Below are 21,690 nucleotides of genomic sequence, written 5' to 3'. Positions count from 1 at the left end.
ACTATGGGAAAACGATGTTTTTCATTCAATCGACCATAGCATTTTCTCATGTACCCTAAAGGGTTAGTGGACCCCGGATACTCCTAGGCTGGTCTAACAGCTACAACTTTGCCGAAGGCCGCATTTGAAGCGGACGGCCGATTAATTAATTACCGATTTTAAACCAGAATGAAAATCTTTGCTCGTGATGATAAAACTATTCGATGGGCATCACTGCAATTTGCAGTGAAACATCAAGGCTACTGATTTCTGTGTGCTATCTTTGGCGCCATGTGCAGCAATGTTGCCTGCTGGGAAGCTGAAGTTTCATTGTTATAGTTTTTCCAGTTGGATAGAAATCGATAATTAATTAATGAGCCTTCCGATTTGAATGTGGTCTTCGGTGAAGTTGTAGCTGATAAACCTATCTAGGAGTATACGGGGTCCTCTAATCCTCTAGGAAACTTGAGGAAATACTGTGGTCGATTGAATGAAAAACATTGTTTTCCCACAGTAATTCTCATACAAACTTTGAAGAGCTTGTGCACTCTCATTTTTCAACCAAATCAGCTAAAATTTTGGGAGAAGGCATATAATCTGGTTATGAATCGAATAAGCGGTGTGGAGCAAAAACAAATTTTTGAATCACGCTAATCTACATATACAACTCATATGTTCATGGCCAGCACTAGAACCAGAAATTAATTGAAAAAAGTCGTTTCCCTTCCTTCCAACTTCCTTAGCACAGTGTGTATAACGTCTACAAGTTATGCAACCAAAGCGAACTGTGCCACTTGACCTTCACCGAGAAAAATTTCTACTCAGTGACTCAGTTGGTCTTACTCAGACTAAAACTCAGCTAAAACTGGGACAACCCATTGCCAATGAGTTGTCCCACTTGTAACGGAAACTGAGTAAGAAAACAAAGAATTTCAAGATCTCTGAATAAGACCAACTCAGTTACTGAGTAGAAAATTGTCTCGGTGTTCATAGTAATCACCACACAACGGTGACTCCCAGATCTCCCATCCTTTCCGTCTAACAAATACGGGTGCGGGTTGTGGGGAAGCAGAGACGCTCTCGATCTCTAGTAGCAACAACCAGCACACTCTAACATTCCTTGCCCTTCCCAGCTGAGTATACGGACTTGGCCGGCGCCATTGATCACAAATGTATGGGCTGTTTCAATGGTCTGATCAATCACAGAGGAGCAACCACTGACATGTATAGTTAGATTTGATCCTTTTCTTATCGAAAATATTCAAATGAATCTTCATTATTCAGAAATGTTCGTAGGCTTAGTAGTTCGTAGCTATTTAGTAAATCTTAAAAGCAAAGAACAAAATTGTATTCCCATCGTTCGCCATCCCACAGTCAGTTGAAAACCCCGAACAGGCTGCTCGTCAAATTAATTTTCAATTTGCCTTGCCCTTTTGTGCTGTCTTTTCCAGTCCGTCGTAGTCAACCAGAGGGGCCCGGTCCGGGAGAATACCGAGTTCATCCTGTCCTGCGTGGCGCAAGGCTCATCAACGATGACCTTTCGCTGGTACAAGAACGGTTTCTTTGTGAACGTGACAAAGGCAACGCGGTAAGTAGCAAATAATGGGAGCACCCAGTCTTGAACCGCACAAATCTGTGGGACTACCGGACGGGATTTTTATTTTTTATTTTTTGCTTCCAACCATTGACTGATATCACGGAACTAACAGCCACTTTGCCTATTTATTCTCCATTTCTTCATCGTGTTACGTGGTTTTCAGGCTAGTGAGCAAAGTCAGTGGCTTCAAAGGAAAGCTATCTAAGCCAAAGATCGGTACGTAGGGTGCGACTTGTTTATCTGTTTTTTTAGTTGTTCCTGTTTTAGGTTTCATTCTATAAAACAAAAATTATAAATCAAAACTAAATGGTACCCGCATTTAAAGCTAGTTTAAGATATATTTTTAACATTGCTTCAGACCCACAAACGGATTGAGCTTAAAGAACTTTAGACAAATGAGCCGTACCCTATTAAAGTGTCACAAAAACCATATCAGATCCGACCGGCCTTCCAGACGAGAGAGATAGAAAGGAATCCTTTGAAATGTAAACTTGTCACTCAGACGTGTCCTTTCCGGTAGTCCTTGACCCTCCTGCCCCTCTCCATATTGTCTCCTTATCACATGCTAAAAGTTATTTAATCTCGTTCTTATTTACGTGTGTGTACTTCTTTTTCTTCCTTCGTTGGGACACGACGGCTGCTCGACCTGTGCCTTTTCATCTTAACTGATCCGCTTTGATGACCTCTTGGCTATGACGGCGGTGGCGACGGCAACGGTTGTGACGGGACGGACCTACCAACCCACATCCATCTCGGCACAACGATTTCTAACAAACGACACCCGCCCGCACACAAACACAAACCACCTGCAAACGGTGACATGTCATTAATTCAGAAACATGTGGATCCGTCTGCTGCCACCGGACTCGAGAGATCACTACACCGCCCTGCTGGGCATCACCAAGGCGAGCCGTCTTGATGAGGGCATCTACACATGTCAGGTAAGATAAGGAGTGGGCGACCGAACCACACAGCAGCTCAGCTGAGCAGAACCCAACCTGTATGTATCGGAAGGACGGTCCGACGGGCTGTCTTTTTCGCAACTTTGTACGCTTTGATGGCTCTATGGCGTTGATTATGAATACGGGTATCAAACTGGGTGTCACATGTGTGGAAGCAATTGAGGAGAAAATCTATTGCTTGGAGTAAGAATGGAGTCATTGTGTAGGCTTGGTCAGTGTTGGGAATACTCACTAGGGAAAAATTATACTCACTTGCTTCTATCTCAGTCCAGAAGCATGCTATCAAAAAATGATGTTTGAAGGACTTTTAGATTGTAGTTTAATCTAAAAGTTTGCCGAATAAAGTTATGGTCGCAGATGCATACCAAAACCGTCAGAGAGCTGTGAGCACAAGGTGAGTATGAATTTCACGAATTTTACTCACCTCGTACTCACAGCTCTCTCACAACTTTGGTATGCGTTTGTGATCTTTACTTGGTTCGGCAAACTTTTAGATTAAACTACAATCTAAAAGCCCTTCAAACATAATTTTTTGATAGCATGCTTCTGGACTGAGATAGAAGTAAGTGAGTATCACTCTTGCAAGTGAGTATTCTCAACACTGGGCTTGGTAAGCAATGAAGTCTGAATTTGATCGAGCTTGGGAAGGGGGTTCCGTTTTGGGCACTTTTCGCTTGTAGCTCAGTGATGTAAACAATTAACAAAAATATGTCAATTGCAGGATGTGTCCATAATAGAACCCCCTGCTCAAAATAATCCAGCACCCCAAATATTCATGCAACGAATCAATCCCAGGTAAGCACCAAGCATTTTAATAAGCCATATAGCAGCCCGTATTATGCTTTTGGGATGCTTGCTGCCCTGCATAAGCAGTTTGAATGCATAACTGCCTTGAAATAGCATAAGCTGTGCTGCTCAAAAGCTTTAGGCTGTAAATTGCCATTTCAACTGCTATGAGAAGCAATCAGAATGTTTCTCAACTGCTCTTTAAAATTTAATCAATTAATTAATTAAATGCTAACAGCAAAGAGGATGGGAGATATGTTATGCATTTCACAGCACATGTTGTCTCTTTTTACAGGATCTATGCTTCTGTTTACAAATTTGTGCATCTGATTTGCTTCTTCGTTTTTTTCCTTTCCAATTCAAAAGCAAACATTGCTGCCCTAATTCATAGTATGATTCAGCTTTATGCTTAGCGTGCCTAGGGGGTCTAATAAAAACTTTACCGCAAACGGAGTCTGTGTAGTACCAGGGTGCCCTCTACAGAATGTTGCAAAATAGTATAGCCCAAGTAGCCTTGGTACACGAACCTTACTTTCGTAAGGGGAATTTCTATCTAGGAAACTTTGTGAACCCGGTGTTTGCTACTTTCAGTAAACATGAAATGGCAAACTCGCGTGTCATGCCTCGAGCCTATGTGCTTGTCAACAACGCAAAAGTTGCTACACTCATCTCTGAATTAACCACCAGAGATGTATGTGCTATCAAAATTTATGTATCTGTTGGAAACCTCAACAGGCAATACGTCTTTTGTTCGGTGTATTTACCGCATGATGAACCATCCCCTACGGATGCTTTCAAACAAGTCATCGCATACTGTACTTCAAAAAGCCTTCCGCTAATTGTTGGCAGTGATGCTAATGCTCACCATAACATGTGGGGCAGCTCAGACATTAACTTGAGAGGTTCCAGTTTGATGGAGTACTTAAGTAGTACAGATATTGCATTACTTAACATGGGCAACCGCCCATCCTTTATGGTATCTGCTAGAGAGGAAGTGTTAGATATAACGCTTTGCTCTAGTAGAATTAGTCACGAGCTGACCAATTGGCATGTGTCAGATGAAGAATCTTTATCTGACCATCGCTACATCTTTTTTGAACATATAAATGTTACTTCACAAACATTGCGTTTCAGGAATCCTCGATCAACAAACTGGGATTTGTTTTACTGATTTGGTTGCGGCTAAATTTCACCATACTCACCATCCATTGACACTCCAAGTGATTTAGATGATGCCGTTGATACTACAACGACCTTCATCATGGAAGCTTTTGAAGAAGCATGCCCTCTACGGTCTGTGAAGATCACAAGAGGAAGCCCTTGGTGGAACTCTGATCTGGCGAAACTCAGGAAACAATGTAGAAAGAGTTGGAACAGACGACTTTCGGCTGATTCGAAGGCTTTTAGGTCGGCTCGCAAGGAATACAGCAAAGTTCTCCGGTCTGCTGAACGATCCGGCTAGAATAACCTTTGTACAAATGTTTCCAGTTTGAGTGAAGTCAGTCGGTTAAACAAAATCCTTGCGAAATCTAAGGATTTCCGAGTGAACGAAGTTCTGGAATGCTTATTTAGCACACACTTCCCTGGATGTGCGGATATTACATCTTCGGATGAACCTGATGTCTTTTCTTGCAATCAGGGATGGGAATACTCACTTGCAAAGAGTTACACTCACTTGCTATTTTCTCAGCTCCGAAGCGTCCTATCAAGCAACGATGTATGGACGACTTTTGTCTTTTGGTTTTGCCCAAAAGTTTGCCGAATAGAGTATGGATCGCACATGCATACCAAAGTCGTGACAGAGCTGTGAAAGCAACTCTCCACGAGGTGAGTGTAATAACTCTTTGCAAGTGAGTGTTCCCATCCTTGCTTGCAGTTATGATTCCCCGGCTTCGGCTCGGAGTATTGTTACTATAGAAACGAATTAGTGGACTCTTAATAGCTTTGCTCCATTCGAATGTCCTAGGGCAGATGGGATTTATACTATTTTGCTTCAGAAAGGATTTGATTATTACAAACATGATTTGAAACAAAAAAAACTTGTTTGCAGTTTTGCTACAGGGTATACAGGGTATTGTATTCGCAAATCTTAGCGAGATATAACTGTGAAGTTTATTCCGTATGTGGGTCGTGCGTTGTATGAAGAAGCAAAGAGCTTCAGACCTATTAGTTTGACCTCTTTTCTTTTGGAATGCTTAGAACGCATTGTGGATCATCACGTCCGTGATGTTCATCTGGCCAACATGCCTCTTTATGTGAACCAACATGCCTACCAATCTGGTTAATCAACTGTGACTGTTTTACACAAGGTTGTTAGCGATATCGAGAAGGTATTCGTCAATAAACAATCCAACTTGGGTGTTTTCTTAGATATCGAGCGTGCCTTTGACAATGTGATTTATTGGAAGCCGCACGGGGTCATGGTATATCTCCAATAATTTCCAATTGGATTCATCAAACGCTCAAAAACCGACATCTCTTCGCGACATTGCTTCAATCGGCGATTCGGAAATTGAGTGTTTGTGGATGTCCCCAAAGGGGAGTCTTATCACCGCTTTTGTGGAATCTCGTAGCAGATTTTCTATTGAGGCAACTCACTTTCTTGCAATTAGCGTCTTCGGATACTCGGTGTACTAGAGGAAACTCCTGTGAACCGCACATCAACACACACCTCGTTGTTTCCACTTTTAGTGAATTGGGACAAAATTGTCCTTGCTCCAATTGATCTTACAATTGCTTGTAATTTCTCATATAGGACATTTTCCACGAAATTCGCTTCCCGGGAAGAGTGAACATCTGGATATCTGGAAAGAAGTATTTCAGACGGCATCGTATGTTACACTGATGGCTCCCTTCTCGAAGGTCGAGCAGGTGCTGGTGTTTATTCTCGTGAGCCTAGGCTGTATCAGTATTACTCACTTAGTAGACACTGTACCGTTTTTCAGGCTGAAATCTTTGCTCTTATGTGCGGAGTGCAATCGACACTTCAGCAGCACGTAATGGGCAAAGTACCATACTTCTGTTCAGATAGCCAGGCTGCTATTAGAGCACTTGCGTCGGCCAACTCCAGGTCGAAGATAGTCGAATAGCACTGAATTCAGAAAACGCTGTTCACCTTGTATGGGCACTTGGCCATTCTTACATCGCTGGAAATGAATTGGCTGATGAGTTAGCTCGCACTGGAGCATCACATGGCTTCATTGGCCCTGAGCCAGCTATGCCGGTATCCAAGTGTTGGGTAAAGCTTCAGATTGACACCTGGGCTGTCACTGGTACTGGAATAGTTCCAGGCACTGGAATAGTTTGGAGTCATGTCGTCAAACAAAATTGTATTGTACTGAGCCATCTCCAAGGGTGGCAAAGTATCTTACAAATCTGTCAAAGCAGAATTGCAGCATTTTGGTCAAAGCATTGACTGACCACTGCCAACTCAGCTATCACATGGCAAATATCCAGCAAGGTGATTCATTTGTATGTGATAGCTGTGAATCCGATTACGGAACTTCGTATCATTTGATAACTGTCCAGTTTTTGCGCAACTGCGTTTCCGAGTATTCGGTTAACACTTATTAAGCGAAACTGACTTCAGAAACCTGAATTTTCAGGATGTTCTGTTGTTCTTAACCCGCTGTGGTAAAGAGCTGTTTGCTCTCTTCCGCTTTATGCAGGGCGCTGTTTGAACCCATTGTGGTACCCTTATGCATTTAGTACCCTCTTCCAGGGTGTTTTTTGCTATTTCTCTACCTGTCCCTATCCTCATCCTTATTTCCTCGCTTTTCCCTCAGGTAGATGATGAGATAGGCTATTACTATTGGCACAAATGTCCCAAATGGAGGATAACGTTTCTCTGGAGCCGGCCTTCTGATACCTACCTGATACCTGATACAGGGTCAGCTTTGAGCATCTCAACTGATATGCGATCGACCCCGGAGTCTGCAGTTGCTCAAAGCATTTCATTTCTCAAAAATACAACTCTAAGTCCAATCCAATTTGTAGACATTAATGGGTATTTGTAGTACACATTCATCAAGATGGCAAAGTAAAAAAATAGAAAAAAAAAGCGAATCTGATGAAAAATGGCCAAGTTGAATTGCCGTTCGCCCAAATTGGGATACATCTCAAGTAACATTTTGATCACCAATTGCTCTTGAAGAAGTTTTGACAACCGTCATAAGACCTTTACTTTTTATTTTGATTTATTTCGGTTCAAGAACCTTTTCTTTTTCCTACAAAATTACTACCAATTGGACGCAGTAGTCACAATTCTCCAACAAAAAAAAGAACCTCTTTTGATCTACATGACTGAAAATGATATTAGGGATGACAGTGGGAGTATTGATGTTTGAGTCCTTGAATCTAACGAAGATGTTGTGTTTTATGGATGTTAAACTGAATCGAATAGCTCACATTTAGCTGACCGTAGGTGATTTTTCGCACGGTCGTGATGTTTTAAAGGTAAATGCAACGTAAAACGTACAAACTTTGGTTTGAAATAGTGGATCCGTGATTCAATGTGTTTCGAAAAAAAACCTTCACTAGGCTCTTTGCTAAGTCCAAATCTCGAGTTATTTTGGGTTTTATTCCATACAGGGATGCCAGATGATTTTTTGAAAAATCTGTATCGTCATTTTCAAAAATCTGTGTGCTATACAAAATTTTGGTGAAAAATCTGTATCCCATACAAAAATAAAATGGCCACTATTGCTTAAAAATCTGTATTTCATATAAAACAAAATCTGTACGGACGCTAAAAAATCTGTATAATACAGATAAATCTGTATATATGGCATCCCTGATTCCATAGCACGAACTTTTTTTTTAAATCTGTCAGTGTTATGATGTATAAGGGCTCTGCTTCCATCCATCCTGTACTTGATGGTAACTTTATCACTACCCAGGTAACCAATAAGCAGTTGAAGTGCGGCTTTACAGCATGTCATTAAATGAAAAGTAGCCGTATATGCGCCTTAAGTGCTGCTTAAATGCAGGTTTTGGCCCAATATACGGCTGCTTAAATGCTTATGCCTCAGACTACCGAAAATAAAAATGAAAATATGTGTAGAATTCCACACTTCTTTTCTCGATGTCTCTTCTATCTCTTTCCCATTTGTCTATTTTTCACTCTACGCATCAAAAAGAGATTATTTACGTTATTTGGGATGTGCTAGACAATATTTTTTTACGTGAAGGTCCAAAACATCTTGCATTTGAAATGCTACGCAACAGCCGTCACATTTTCAGTAGCAGTTCAGCTGCTAATTTCGTACTGTTTCGCAATTGAAATGCTATGATAGAACCAAAAGCACGTGGAATGTCGTTGTAATGCTGAAATATGGCTTGTTTTAGTGCTTATTGGTTACCTGGGTATCGACTAGTGTTCACAATTACAACCCTGGTTATATTCGAAGACTTTTTTGTGCCGGCAATCAATTATTTCAACTAAGAAATCGATTTCTTTTCCAGCAAGAATAACATGAAAATGCATGAAAAGCGCATCCCAGACAGTACTCATCAACTTTACTGGGGGAACAAAATCAATGGGCAAGCGATGCCCTTATCCAGTCGCTTCTGTTCCGAAAGCAAACAGATACCGGAGTGCCCAAGAGATCTTTTCAAACCCTTCGGGTAACGGTGAAAGTGGATCCTTTCGAAAAAGGGGAAAAGCAAACACTCATTTGCTTTATTTGCCTTATTCCCCGATTCTTAATTCCTTGTCAGCAGGAGATAAATGGTCATGTAATAGTTATCCTTATCAGCTGGTTTCGATCTTTCCCGAGGAGAGGTTCTGGCTCTGGGCTTTCGCTGGGTGCGTTTAGTGTGGGATGCTTTTGAAAACTGCTTGGTACTGGTTGGCTGATTTTAAATTGGAGAGCATATTCTATGGAAAGCCTGCGTTGAGAACCCTAGTGGTTTGGTGCATGACGGTTCGAATAAGGTTTATAAATTTTGAAGCTTGTAGAAGGAAAGTTTTCACGATTAAATCAGGACATTTACCTTTTGGAAAGGATGTAGATGGTTTCTTTTGCCAATTGCAAAAAAAAATCTTATAATACTTATGCATCAGCCTGTACTAGAGAGATAAATTTGTAAAAAATACCTCTTGGATCTGGTGTGGAGTATCAACTGAGGACGGTCAATCTAGCTCATGCTCAAACTCAAGCTCTTTGAAAAGTCGTTGAACGACACAAACAAAAAATCTAGTCACTGGAATTTCATCGTGCACACCCTTCAGAACCACCGTGCCAACGTACCCCGAAAAGGGGATGGGTGTTTCCCGGCAAGAAGTCACTTGTAAATTAGAAGCTTTATCCACTTCGGAGCATCATCTGCTTGGCACCGGAGGGCGCACAAAGATGTTCGTGTTGTATGAACAACCGAACGACTCCTGAGTGGGAGTAGGTAGGTAAACTGTGCAGCTCTATGATCATCAACACAACTGATAAACTAGCAGCATGTGTTGTGTGGGAGGTAGGGAGGCAGCTACCGCCGCCGCCCGTCGGTTTGTAGTGTTCCAGAGGGCGAACAGATATATGCTCCAGAGCCCGATACTCCAGAGCTATAGTGCTGCGGCAAACAGAGATGACTGTCAGTTGATTAAATTTGAACCGGGAGCAAAATGATGGCCCTTGATGTTGTTGTTGATTTTACTGGAAGAGCACAGGATGGCGACGTCGATGGCTGGCTGGGAAAAAGTGAATCAACGAAAGCTCTATGGAACAATGGACCAGTTCCCAGAGACCGAGCGGTACATGCAGTGCAACAACCACACACATGGGGGATTGTTCGGTGAAGAAGTAAGCGGTTTACCGATGATTGTTCATCTCGAATTGACTCTTGAGATGTATTAAACGGAATTGATTTTGTTCCGCTGCAGCCGGATGTGCAGGTTCAGTTTCCAGTAATCCGATGATTGATTGCAAAGTGCCCGTTAGGAAGCAAGAAGTCGGCGAAGCCCAAGGGTAGGTCTCGTTTACGTAGCTACGAGCTCATAATTCTTACTTCGCTGTGGTAATGTTGCGAAAATGCATGTCTTTTCCCAGAAAATTTTTCGAAAGAAGTATTCTCTTAAACATTATACAGTGATAGACATTCGTTTAGCCGAGACCAAAGAAAGTGTCAGGAAACTCATACAAAAGATTTTATGATAAAACTTTTTTATCGTAGTGATAGTATATATATAGTACTGTTTTATAAAAATGTGATACATTAAACTTACATATACACTGAAACAAAACCGAGGGTAAAAACCCTTCAAATATATTTTTTTGCCTAGACATTCGTTTAGCCGAGGTAAATGAAAAATTGGTTTTCAATAGATTTTTTGCAATTTCGTGAGTATATTTCGAGGATTCACTCCAAGGCATTTAGTTTATGACGCGTTAGCAAGATAATTCCCCTTAAAAGTTGATTTATTTGTGAAATTCAGATAAATATTATAAAAAAATGTCCCGATAAGGAGAAGCGACGGGTAACATTTTTTTTTTTAAGTAAAATGATTTCTGTAAACACTCAAACGTAAGCTAGATTAGCAGTTTTGAAAATATGGCACAGAATTATTGTTAGAAATGTTCAAATTATTGCATAAAATGTCATGAAAAAATTAAGTATATTGGATTTTGGTTGGTTAAACTTTAAAATGGGATTGATAAAAGCTAAAATGAATAGTTCTGTATTGAAATAAAGACGTGCTCTAATGCCTGTGGAGTATACCTGTTTGATACTAACATTACTTAATGAGTTAGAAGACTGCAAAGTGAAAGAACTACAAGAAGTGTCAGATTTTTTGTACCCTGTTTATTCAAAAGCAGATGCTCATACAAAAATGCAAGATATGGTCAAACAATTGGCTTATTTCATTCAATCTGAAGAAATATATTATAAATGAGTCTTAGTTGTGAACCACATTCAGTTTTAACATGATATATTTGAAAAGAATGTCTAAATTGTGAAACAAGTAGTTCATGCTAGAAATTTGAATACTTTCGATGTCATTTCTCCAAATTTGAGCCGTACAATGTATGTTATTTCAGCCAGAATACAGTCTAGAAGATGTTCGGAGCTATTAGAAGGCGTAATAGTAGTAAACGCTGTGAATTATGCAAGTGAAACCATCATATTTCATCAAAACAATACTTAAATACGTGATTTTTTGATGGTTTGCGTTATTTTTCTCTCTTAAAAACATTGACCAAATTTTCAACCTGTTTTGGTCATGAAACTTTCATTAGATTCTTTTTAAACACTTCCGATAAAAATAACTACATCAAATCTCAATTTGGAAACATTTACAATATTATGACATATTTATATGAGATGCATGCAAAATTAATATGACAACATTTCCAAAAACGATCTAATTCATGATTTACAGGTCGATCTATAATGCAGATCACCATACAAAATGACTTTGTTGGATATTTTTCGAAATTTGATAGTTTTTTATTATGGAATTCTAAAAATTGTACAATTCGGCTAAACGAATGTCTAGGCAAAAAATGACATTTGAAGGGTTTTTACCCTCGTTTTTGTTTCAGTGTATATGTAAGTGTGATGTATCACATTTTTATAAAACAGTACTAGATATACTATCACTACGATAAAAAAAAATTTATAATAAAATCTTTTGTATGAGTTTCCTGACACTTTTTTGAAAATGTTTTAGCCTCGGCTAAACGAATGTCTATCACTGTATTAGACTAACTTTTTCAGGTGGATCAACTTCAGGAAACCAGATTATTCCTGAGGTTGATCCACCTGAAAAAGTGTCAAACGCTATCCTGCTGGTGTACTTAACTAGGGTGGATTACATGGTCCACTAAATGAACTCGTCACCATCTCTCGCGGTTTAAGGCAATTTAGGTGAATTATGGAATAAGAAGTTTAAAATTAAGAAGATACTCAATATTTGTTTGAAGTTACTAACGCTTAAATACAAAATTACAATTTGCCATTGTTTCACAATGTCTTGAAAAATTATCCACTGCAACCCGACCTACTGCCTCGTCATCTGTCGCGTACGAAATGAGATCATTCGCACCATACCGTCAATTGTTCTGTATATCTGCCAATTGGAACTTTTCCGCTTGTTATGAACTGCATCGCTCAATTAGGATGAAGGGCTTAATTAAACTGAAGCCCTCTCCTGTAACGCTCAAGCTTGCACTAACTCGTCGATGACATTCACCGCCTTGGTAGGTGCTACGTCTTTACCCTAGCCGGAGTCCCCACAACCAACACTCTGATTCACCGAGCAAAATAAGAGGTATGTTTTCGTCGTCTGGTTGCGGTCGGCATCAACCCAATCCATTTCTAGTGCTGCTTGACTTGCTTTGTGCATCGACATAAAGTTGTTTTGTTTGATGTTGCCTTGCCAGTTTATATAATAATTGTTCACGAATATCTCCGAAGTTTGCTAAAGGTTCTTCCAGAAATTTGTCCAAGATCTGCTAGATTGTTTTTTTTTTTATTTCTCCAGGGTTTCCTTCCAGAAAATCTTGCATGGGTTGTTTCAGAAATTGATCCAGGATTGTTTTCCTAAATTACTCTATAGGATCCTCCATAAATTTCTCTAAAAATCATGTGGAAAACATTCGTTTAATATCCTTAGAAATTTCCTCATGGGTACTTGCAGAGATTTTTCGAGTGTCTCCTTAATCCTAGTCGTGCATTGGGGTCATTATGACCCAGGCAAGCATACTGAACGTGCATTACGTCAACGGGGTGAACGACAACTAATGCACAGTTAAGAAAAAAGGACTTAATTTGTGGATTCCTTCAGAAACAACTTGTAACGATGCTTTCATATTTTTCCGGCGATTTATTCTGAAATTCTTCTAGGGACTGTTTAAGATTTTTCTCTAAACTTTCTTCAGACATTCTGTTAAGATTTCCTCGGAACAATCCCATAAGGAAATCTTGCATGAATTCCTTCTGAAAATCAGTCGAAGATAACTTCTAAAATTCTTCTAATTGATATTTTAGAAAATTCTACCGGGATTCCTTCGAAAATTCTTTTGCAGATTTTATCAGAAATTCCTCACGCGGTTTCTTCAGAAAATTGTAATGAACTCCTCCCTAGATATCATCAAGATTCCTCGAGGGATTCTGATAGTAGTTTCTACAGGAATATCTCCAGGAATTATTTCAGGGATTTATCCTGAAAATTTTACAGGAATTTCCTCCAGAGATCCTTGTTTTATCACTTTTAGGTATTAGAGCACTAATTTGTCCAGATAATTCTACAGGAAGTCATACAGAGACTGAATAGTTTTTTTTTCGGATATTCTTCCACATATTTCTCCAGCAATTGCGCCAGAATTTTCTCCATGGAGTTTCTGAGGCGTTCACTCAGAAACTTCTTCAGAAATAATTTCTACGAATTTCCTTAGGAATTCCGTAAGAAGATGTTATTGTTGAGGCCCTTTACCCTATGAGATTGGCTCCAGCCGATAGAGAAAGTGAGCGCTACCCAAGCATGTGCTCAATACATAGGAGCTGTAGAACTCTTCCATACTGTTATTCATCATGAGTACTGGTTGACTGGGTCCTCCAAGAATACTTTTAGATAATCTTCCAGGAATTTCTTTGGAATATTTTTACAGAAACTCTTCTTAAACTATCCTTATCAAATTATCTAGGAACTCCATCGAAGGTTTTCCAAAGAATTTCTCCAGATATCTCTCCTGGAATTTCTTCAACTATTAATTCCTGAATTTTTTGAGGATTCTTTCTGTGATACAGAATTTCGATTGTGGATTTCTTTAGAAAATCTTTTATGGATTCGTTCTCGAATTGATTCGGGGATTTTTTACAGAAATATATTCACACCCCTCCTTAGAATTTTAAAATTTCTGTAAGAAATTTCAGAAAGGTATATCTTCAAAAGTTATTCTACATTTTTTGCCTTTCTCGTACACTAAGTGTACTGGAAAGGCTATATGTTCACTCCAAAAATGACTTTTTGATAGAAGACCCGGAGGGTCGAGTCACATGTACCAATCGACTCAGCTCGACGAATTGGGGTGATGTCTGTGTGTGTGTATGTGTGTGTGTGTGTATGTGTGTGCGTGTGTGTGTATGTGTGTATGTGTGTGTACAAAAAACTCACATCACTTTTTGGCAGTAAACCTCAACCGATTTTAATGACCGACGGTTCATTCGACGCGGCATATAGTCCCATTGTTTCCTATTGAAAATGGTTCAGATCGGTCCAGCCGTTCCGGAGTTATGGCCATTTAGGTGTTCCGGACCGGTACCCCTGGGAGGGGCCAGACATGAAAATGCAATAAACCCATGCATGCGACCCATCAAACCACGGCATTTTCGATAATCTGATAAACGGTAAGCAGAAAAATAGTCACAGACCATATCAGAACCGCTAGTTTTTCCGGAACCGGTTTCGGATGTCCCACCGGAAGTTGCCCATGCATGCGACACATCAAACAGCGGCATTTTCGATAACTTGATGAACGGTTAGCAGGAAAACAGAATCAGACCATATCTGATCTGGTAGTGTTCCGGAACCGGTTCTGGGTGTCCCGCCGGAAGTGGCCAAATATAAAATTGAACATAACTCATTCATGCGACACATCAAACAGCGGTATTTTCGATAACCTGATGAACGGTTAGCAGGAAAACAGTATCATACCATATCTGAACCGGTAGTGTTCTGAAACCAGTTCCGGGGGATCCCGATGGGTGAATGCAAACTTTTTAAGGAGTGATAGAGGATAATAAATGGTGAAAAAAAAACGCATATGTTCAAGTCTCAACCGTTACATAGTCATTGAACTTTACATGTTTTGGGTCCCCAGTTAGCCTAGTGGTTAAGGCTATGGATCGCCAATCCAGAGACGGCGGGTTCGATTCCCGTTCCGGTCGGAAAATTTTCTCGACTCCCTGGGCATAGTGTATCATTATACTTGTCTCACAATATACAAATTTATGCAATGTCATGCAAAAAAGCCCTTCAATTATCAACTGTGGAAGTGCTCAAAGAACACTAAGTTGAAGCGAGGCAGGCCAAGTCCCAGTGGGGACGTAGAGCCATTAAAAAGAAGACGTTTGCGACTTTGCTTGTCTAAAACTGGCTATTGCTTGAAAATGGTCAAACTTATCGCAGCTTTTTAACCCTCATTCGAAAGTTTATTAAATTTTCTATTAAAAAAGATCTTTCAATCTATAGTTAAACAAATTCTAAAGCAAATAAGCTCGAAAGTATTGTTTTGCCTTTCTCGTACACCGAAGTGTACTGAAAGGCTATGTTCACTCAAAAGAAAAAAAAATTCGATAGAAGGCGCGGAGGGTCAAGTCACATATACCAATCAACTCAGTTCGTCGAGTTGAGATGATGTATGTATGTGTGTATTAGAGTGGGTCAACGTTGTATGGAGAAATTTTAAATTTGATCGCATCAACCCGGAACAAAGTTTTTTTCAATCTGTATTGGCGTCTAAAACAACTGTGCAAAATTTGGAAGCGATTGGTTGCGTCCCCGTATTCCGCGTTGCGAATGAAATTTGTATGGAATTTAGTATGAGAAAACGTACTTTTTTGCATTTTATTCATAACTAGCTGTCCCGGCAAACTTTGTCTTGCCAAGCTAAGATGGTTTGACAACTGTTGAGGTCATTGCTGCACCGCACTGTAGATTGGTTTCATTTCGGTCATGTTGATTTTCTTCGAAATTTATCTAAAATCAGTACTTTATCAATGTTCTTACCTTCTGGCTTGATTTTCGTAATTTTTATTACATATAAACACAGCCACCATGAATACGAATCAAACCGTGCAAGAATCATACTGATCGGTTCACCCGTTCTTGAGTTTTGTTGCCTCAAAGGCACTTCGAACTCATTTTTATATATATAGATTTGAATTCTTTTGTCTAACACCATGTAACTAATGACATTGAAGTATAGCCTAGGATAAGCCGGAAAACTTTGTCGAAGACCGCAAAGTGATCCGATGCTTGTGAAAAAGTTATTCCCTTGGAAACTTGGGCCAAAAGTTGAGATTTTGTTGATGTTATTGATGTTATTCCTTTACATGTTAAATGTTAAGCATCACTGGGCAATCTGCACGTTATATCTTTTTTCACAAGTGTTGGATCCCTTTACTGACTTCGGCAAAGCTTTTCAACATATCCTAGGCTCAACGTCATTTGTTAGATCGTTTTAGACAAAAACAAAATCAATTTAGGAGAAAAATGCAAAATAGCACGTTTTTCCATACAAATTTTAATTGCAATGCGGAATACGGGGACGCAACCAATCGCTCCCAAATTTTGCACAGTTGTTTTGAACGCCAAAAGGAATCGAAAAAGCTGTGTTCCAGAAAATCGACTTTGTTAACCCAGTCTATTGTGTATGTATGTATATCTGTGCGTAAAAAAAGTTCACTCATTTTTAAGGCACTTCCCATATTGGCGGATTTTCCGGATTATAGCTTGAATCAAACCGAAATTTTACCGCATTGTTTGTTATTAAAAATGGTTCGGATAGGTCGAGGCGTTCCGGAGTTATTTCAGTGATTCAGACCAGCACCGGTGGAACTGGCCGTATATAAAACTGAACCAAGCCCCATCATTCGGCTTATCAAACTGCGGCGATTTTTGTAACCTTTAGCATGGTTTACGAATTTTAAGCGGAAATGAACACGGGACACCAGAAATTCCACCATATCCGTCCGAAATTCAAGATGGCAGCCTAATATTCAAGATGGCGGCTGTTTAATGGAGTTTCAGGCTCTAAAACCATGCAATATGGGTATACTTGGAATGGGGAAGAAGTCTGGACTCCAAAGAATGGCGACCAGAATATCCAAGACGGCGGCCTAAAATTCAAGATGGCGATTCAATATTCAAGATGGCTGCTGTTTAATGGAATATTAGGATCTAAAACCAAGCAATATGGGTATATTTGGTATGGTGAAGATGCCCAGAGTCCAAAAATGGCGACTAGAATATCCGAGATGGCGGTTCAACATTCAATATGGCGGCTGTTTAATGGAGTTTCAGGCTCTAAAACTATGCAATATTTGGTGTTGAAAAGATGTCTAGAGTCCAAAAATGACGATTAAAATATCCAAGATAGCGACCAAAATATCTGAAATCGCGTCTCAAAATTCAAGATGGCGACTGTTTAATGGAGTTATGGGACTTGATAATATGGGTATATTTGATATGGGGAAGAAATCTGAACTCCAAAAATGACAATCAGAGTATCCAAGATGGTGGTCTAAAATCCAAGATGGCAGCTCAAAACTCAAAATGACTTTTGTTTAATGGAGTTTTAGGCTCCAAAACCATACAATATGGGTATATCTGGTATTGAGACGAAGTCTGGAGCAGGGATTGGCGGCATGCACCGTGCGGTGCGATAAAAGCGTGTGCTTCACACAATCTCAGAGCTTGTCTCCCGTTTTGCCGAGAGCCAGAGACGTATGAGTGAGAACTTTCGTAATTGTGCGAGAGACAATCGCAGCACTAGCTCTACGGCGCAGGGAGTAATGCACGGTGTTTGGGACTGCGCTTGTCTCCAAACAGAAAAAAATCACCTAATAAATTAATTGAAGAGTTTGTGTTTTCGGCAAATTTGTTAAGCTTGTCGAGGGTTGACAAGTGATGGGTCGTTTGATTCGAAATTTTTCCAATCATGCGTAGTATCAAGTAAGTGCAAAGCACGGAGACAAGCACCGAGAGAGCGCATACGACAGAGCGTGAGAGACAGGAGAGCTCCAGCGCGCGGCAAAGTAAGCGAGCAACACACAACCGATTGCGCATACTCGTCTCCTTCTAGTTTGTTGTGCTGTCTCGTAGCAGAGTGTGCGGCACGCAAAGAGTTTTGAGTCGCACCCTATCCCTGGTCTGGAGTCCAAAAATGACGACTAAAATATCCAAGATGGCGACCAAAATATCCAACATGGCGTCGCAAAATTCAAGATGGTGGCATAAACTTCAAGATGACAGCTGTTTAATGAAGGTTTAGGCTCTAAAATCATTCAATATGGGCATATTTGGTATGGGGAAGACAACCGGAGTTCAAAAATAGCTACCAGAATATTCAAGAAGGCGTCTGAACATTCAAAATGGCGGCTGTTTAATGGAGTTTTGGGCTTTAAAACCAATCAATATGGGTGTATCTGGTATGGGGAAGAAGTTTGGAGTCCAAAAATAGTGAACAGAATTTCCAAGCTGCCGGACTTTAATAATAAACGGCTGCTCAAAATTCAAGATTGCGGCTCAAAAATCAAAAACCTGATAAACGACATGATCTCTGATGCCATAAAATGGATTTCTGTTAAAGTATGAAAGTGCGATATTCACTTGAGTTGTGTTGAAATGTGTTTTCGAAGCCACGAGAAAGGCGCCATCACCGCTAGGTGGATTAATTAGGGTTTTTTTTTTGAAAACTTCAAAACAGATTAGCTCGATAATTTTCGTGTGGCTGGCCATTTTCAGGCAAGGGATTGATTTTCACGGTTAAGTAAACAATCAATATGCTGACGCGCTTAATCTTGAACGACCGTTGACGTATGTGCATTACCCTTGCTGTTGTGTGACCATCCCCATCGCGATCAAATGAATCATTTGCGTGATGAAGATTGCAACGCGTATATTTTTATAACTACCGTCGATGGGGATGACAATGGGTCTGGGGTGAGATTGGGTCAAAACGGAGAAACATAAAATCGGAAATAGCTCATCAACTATCGCTAATTTATATTGATAACTTTATATTATTCCAAAGAGAAGATGTTACACGTCATGATGCAAAATTAGATGCTTAGCAATAATGATCCACATCTTACCCTATCCCTTTCCCGATGACCGTAAGGACGTGGCCGGCGCCGTTATTGACTTTTGAATGTAGATCTCGATTTGTGCACACTGAGAAGGGTTAGCTAGTCCCAAGCCTCACATTCGTTGGTTCTCTGTGCAACTTCGATTGTTCTGGTCAATCACGGAGTAGCAAATACGATGTGCACGGTTATCTTTGATTGGCTTTTGCTTTGGATTTTTTAAAACTCTAAACATTACTTTGAAAATCCTCTATGGACTTCTCGGAAATTCTTCCAAAGATTCGTCCAGGAATTCCTTGAGAAATTTATTCAGACACTCACGTAGAAATTCCTACAAGTAATCCTTTACAAGTTGCTCAAGAAATTGATTTTTCTTTTAGCAATATATCTATTTATAAGGAGAACGTGCCTTTAGAGACGACCTACTGATATCTGATCTCTCCTGGTATTTATTCAGAGATTACACCTGAAATTTTCGAGACATTCATCCAAAAAGTTAGTTCAGAAGTTATTCCAGAAATTGCACAACAAGTTACGGGAGGAGTACTAGCAGGAATTTCTAAAAGAATCATTGGTGGATTTTCTGATTTTCTGGAAGTTTTTCTGGATATACCTCTGGAGATTCCTGTAAGAAATTATTGGGAAATTTCTAGAGATATTTATGGACAAAAGTTCCCTGAAGATTGTCTGAAGTAAACTCCAGCATAATTTATGGACGAATCCTTGGGAGAAAATCCGAAGGAACTCCTTATGGAACCTGAGGAGAAATTTCTTGAAAATTTTCGAGAGAAACTTTTGGAGCAGTTCTGGCAGTAATTTTTGTAGGAAATCTTGGAGATAATCCTGGTCAGTCTTGTTAGCGATCACAGTCTTTGACACCTTTACGTCGATATGACACCTTTACGCCTTTGTCTCCAACATTCGCAACACAAGCGATCAAACTACTGTACGGAACAAAAATGTCGAATGAATGCGCTTGACCACGATTGCGTCTTCGGGAGATGGTTCGGTTTTTGTTATTCCTGTCTTTCCCAAGGTAATGGAGGATTTGTTGAGGACATCATTCAAAAAGCTTTGAGAATTCTTTGAGAATTCCCTGGAAAAACTCTCGAAGAAACCTTTGGAGGAATTTTAGGAAGCATTTCTTGTACAATTTCTTAAGATATTTGTGAGTAATATTCCTGAACCTGAAGTTTATAGGCACAATATGTGTTGAAAAATAAACCAATTGGGTGGAAAAATTGAAAAAAAAAATCCCTTGTAGTTCTGGTGGGGTTTGAAACCACGTCTTCCCAGGTTCCCTAGACAGGGCGCGTTAACCAACTTCGCCACAGATCAAGTAACGATTCTGTGAAGACGAAATCCCAGCTAAATCCAATGACCACCTCATCCCACGTTCATGCTTCGCAATTAATCATCTCCTTCGGTCGTTAGATAATATTCTTGAAGTTGTTTCCTAGGTAATACCTTCTAAAGTTTCTAAAAGTGACTTTGCAGAAAATTAAAAAAAAATGTTTTTTTTTAGAATTTTTGAAGAAGTTTATGAAGACAATTGTTTTTTAAATTAATCTCCAAAGAACTGGAGAACCCTTTTTTGGCATACCAATAAGCATTTCTTGGAAATTTCTAGAGAAATGACAATAAATAAATCCTAGAGTAATTCTGATAATGAGGTACAATGATCTTCCAGTCAGTGTATTCAGCAAAGGAGGTTAGCACCTCTCCGATAGTGTGTTATTTAGTGCACATTTGCTACAGTGGATTACGTCTGAGTCTACATCCATTGCCAGTACGATCCAGCTCTTATCAAGAACGATTCGATGATGATCTACTTGATTCAAGGTTTATCAGTTAGCTGGTACTAGTAAGTTTTATAAACTATAAAAAATCCGTATCTAAAGAATCACACAACATAGATGAATTTCGCCTTCAGTCAAGTTGATCAAGACATCGAGAGCTATCCACAGTGCTGTCACAAAATAATAGCTGGTAACTCAAGTTTTCCAAGTTTCAACACCCATAAACTGGTACGTGCTTCTCCATGAAAAATAAATAAATAAACAAAATAACGAATGAGTAAACTTATTCCTTTCAAGCATATAATGCTGCAGGAATGGCTTGCAATCGATAGTAGTTTTCACTAGAAGCATAATACGAATGGGTAGAAGTAAATTTTTGCAATTCCATCAGAACTTACATGCATGACCAATTTTTGTTAATAACCATTTTCAATTTTTAAAGAAATTTAAGAATAATTCCTGGAGAAAATGCCTTGAGAAACGAAAAGACTTTTTAAAAGATTTTTTTAAGAAGTAGAAAAGCATTTCTAGAAGAAATCCTGGATACAACCCCTAATCAAAGACAGAATAAAGACGTTCAACTCCCATACAATCCATTGAAATTTTATGGCTCATGAAGTACCAGAGCAGTAAATCTACATACCTTACTTTCGAATAACTTTGGATTTGGCTTGTGGTTGCTAAGAGAAAATTGCTTGTTATTTACTGAATAACAAACAAGCAAAATGCATCGCTTGGTGAGTAGGAAAGAAGATATTTGATGGAT

The 21,690-nt window shown here is 39.6% G+C and overlaps 1 protein-coding gene across 1 annotated transcript in view; it reads left to right on the top strand.

Moving 5' to 3' along the window:
- LOC109418248 (uncharacterized) overlaps positions 1-21,690 on the top strand; it is a 755,006-nt gene that overhangs the window by 469,230 nt on the left and 264,086 nt on the right. Inside the window, exons 8-9 of the mRNA XM_062850749.1 lie at positions 1,431-1,567; positions 2,412-2,517. Of these exons, the coding sequence (XP_062706733.1) occupies positions 1,431-1,567; positions 2,412-2,517 (243 nt within the window). The remainder of the gene's footprint in view (positions 1-1,430; positions 1,568-2,411; positions 2,518-21,690) is intronic.

The sequence above is a fragment of the Aedes albopictus genome, chromosome 2, assembly GCF_035046485.1.
Source record: "Aedes albopictus strain Foshan chromosome 2, AalbF5, whole genome shotgun sequence".
In the NCBI taxonomy this organism is placed as follows: Eukaryota; Metazoa; Arthropoda; class Insecta; order Diptera; family Culicidae; genus Aedes; species Aedes albopictus.
Note: the sequence above shows the minus strand (reverse complement) of the source record. Positions and strands in the feature narration are given on the sequence as shown.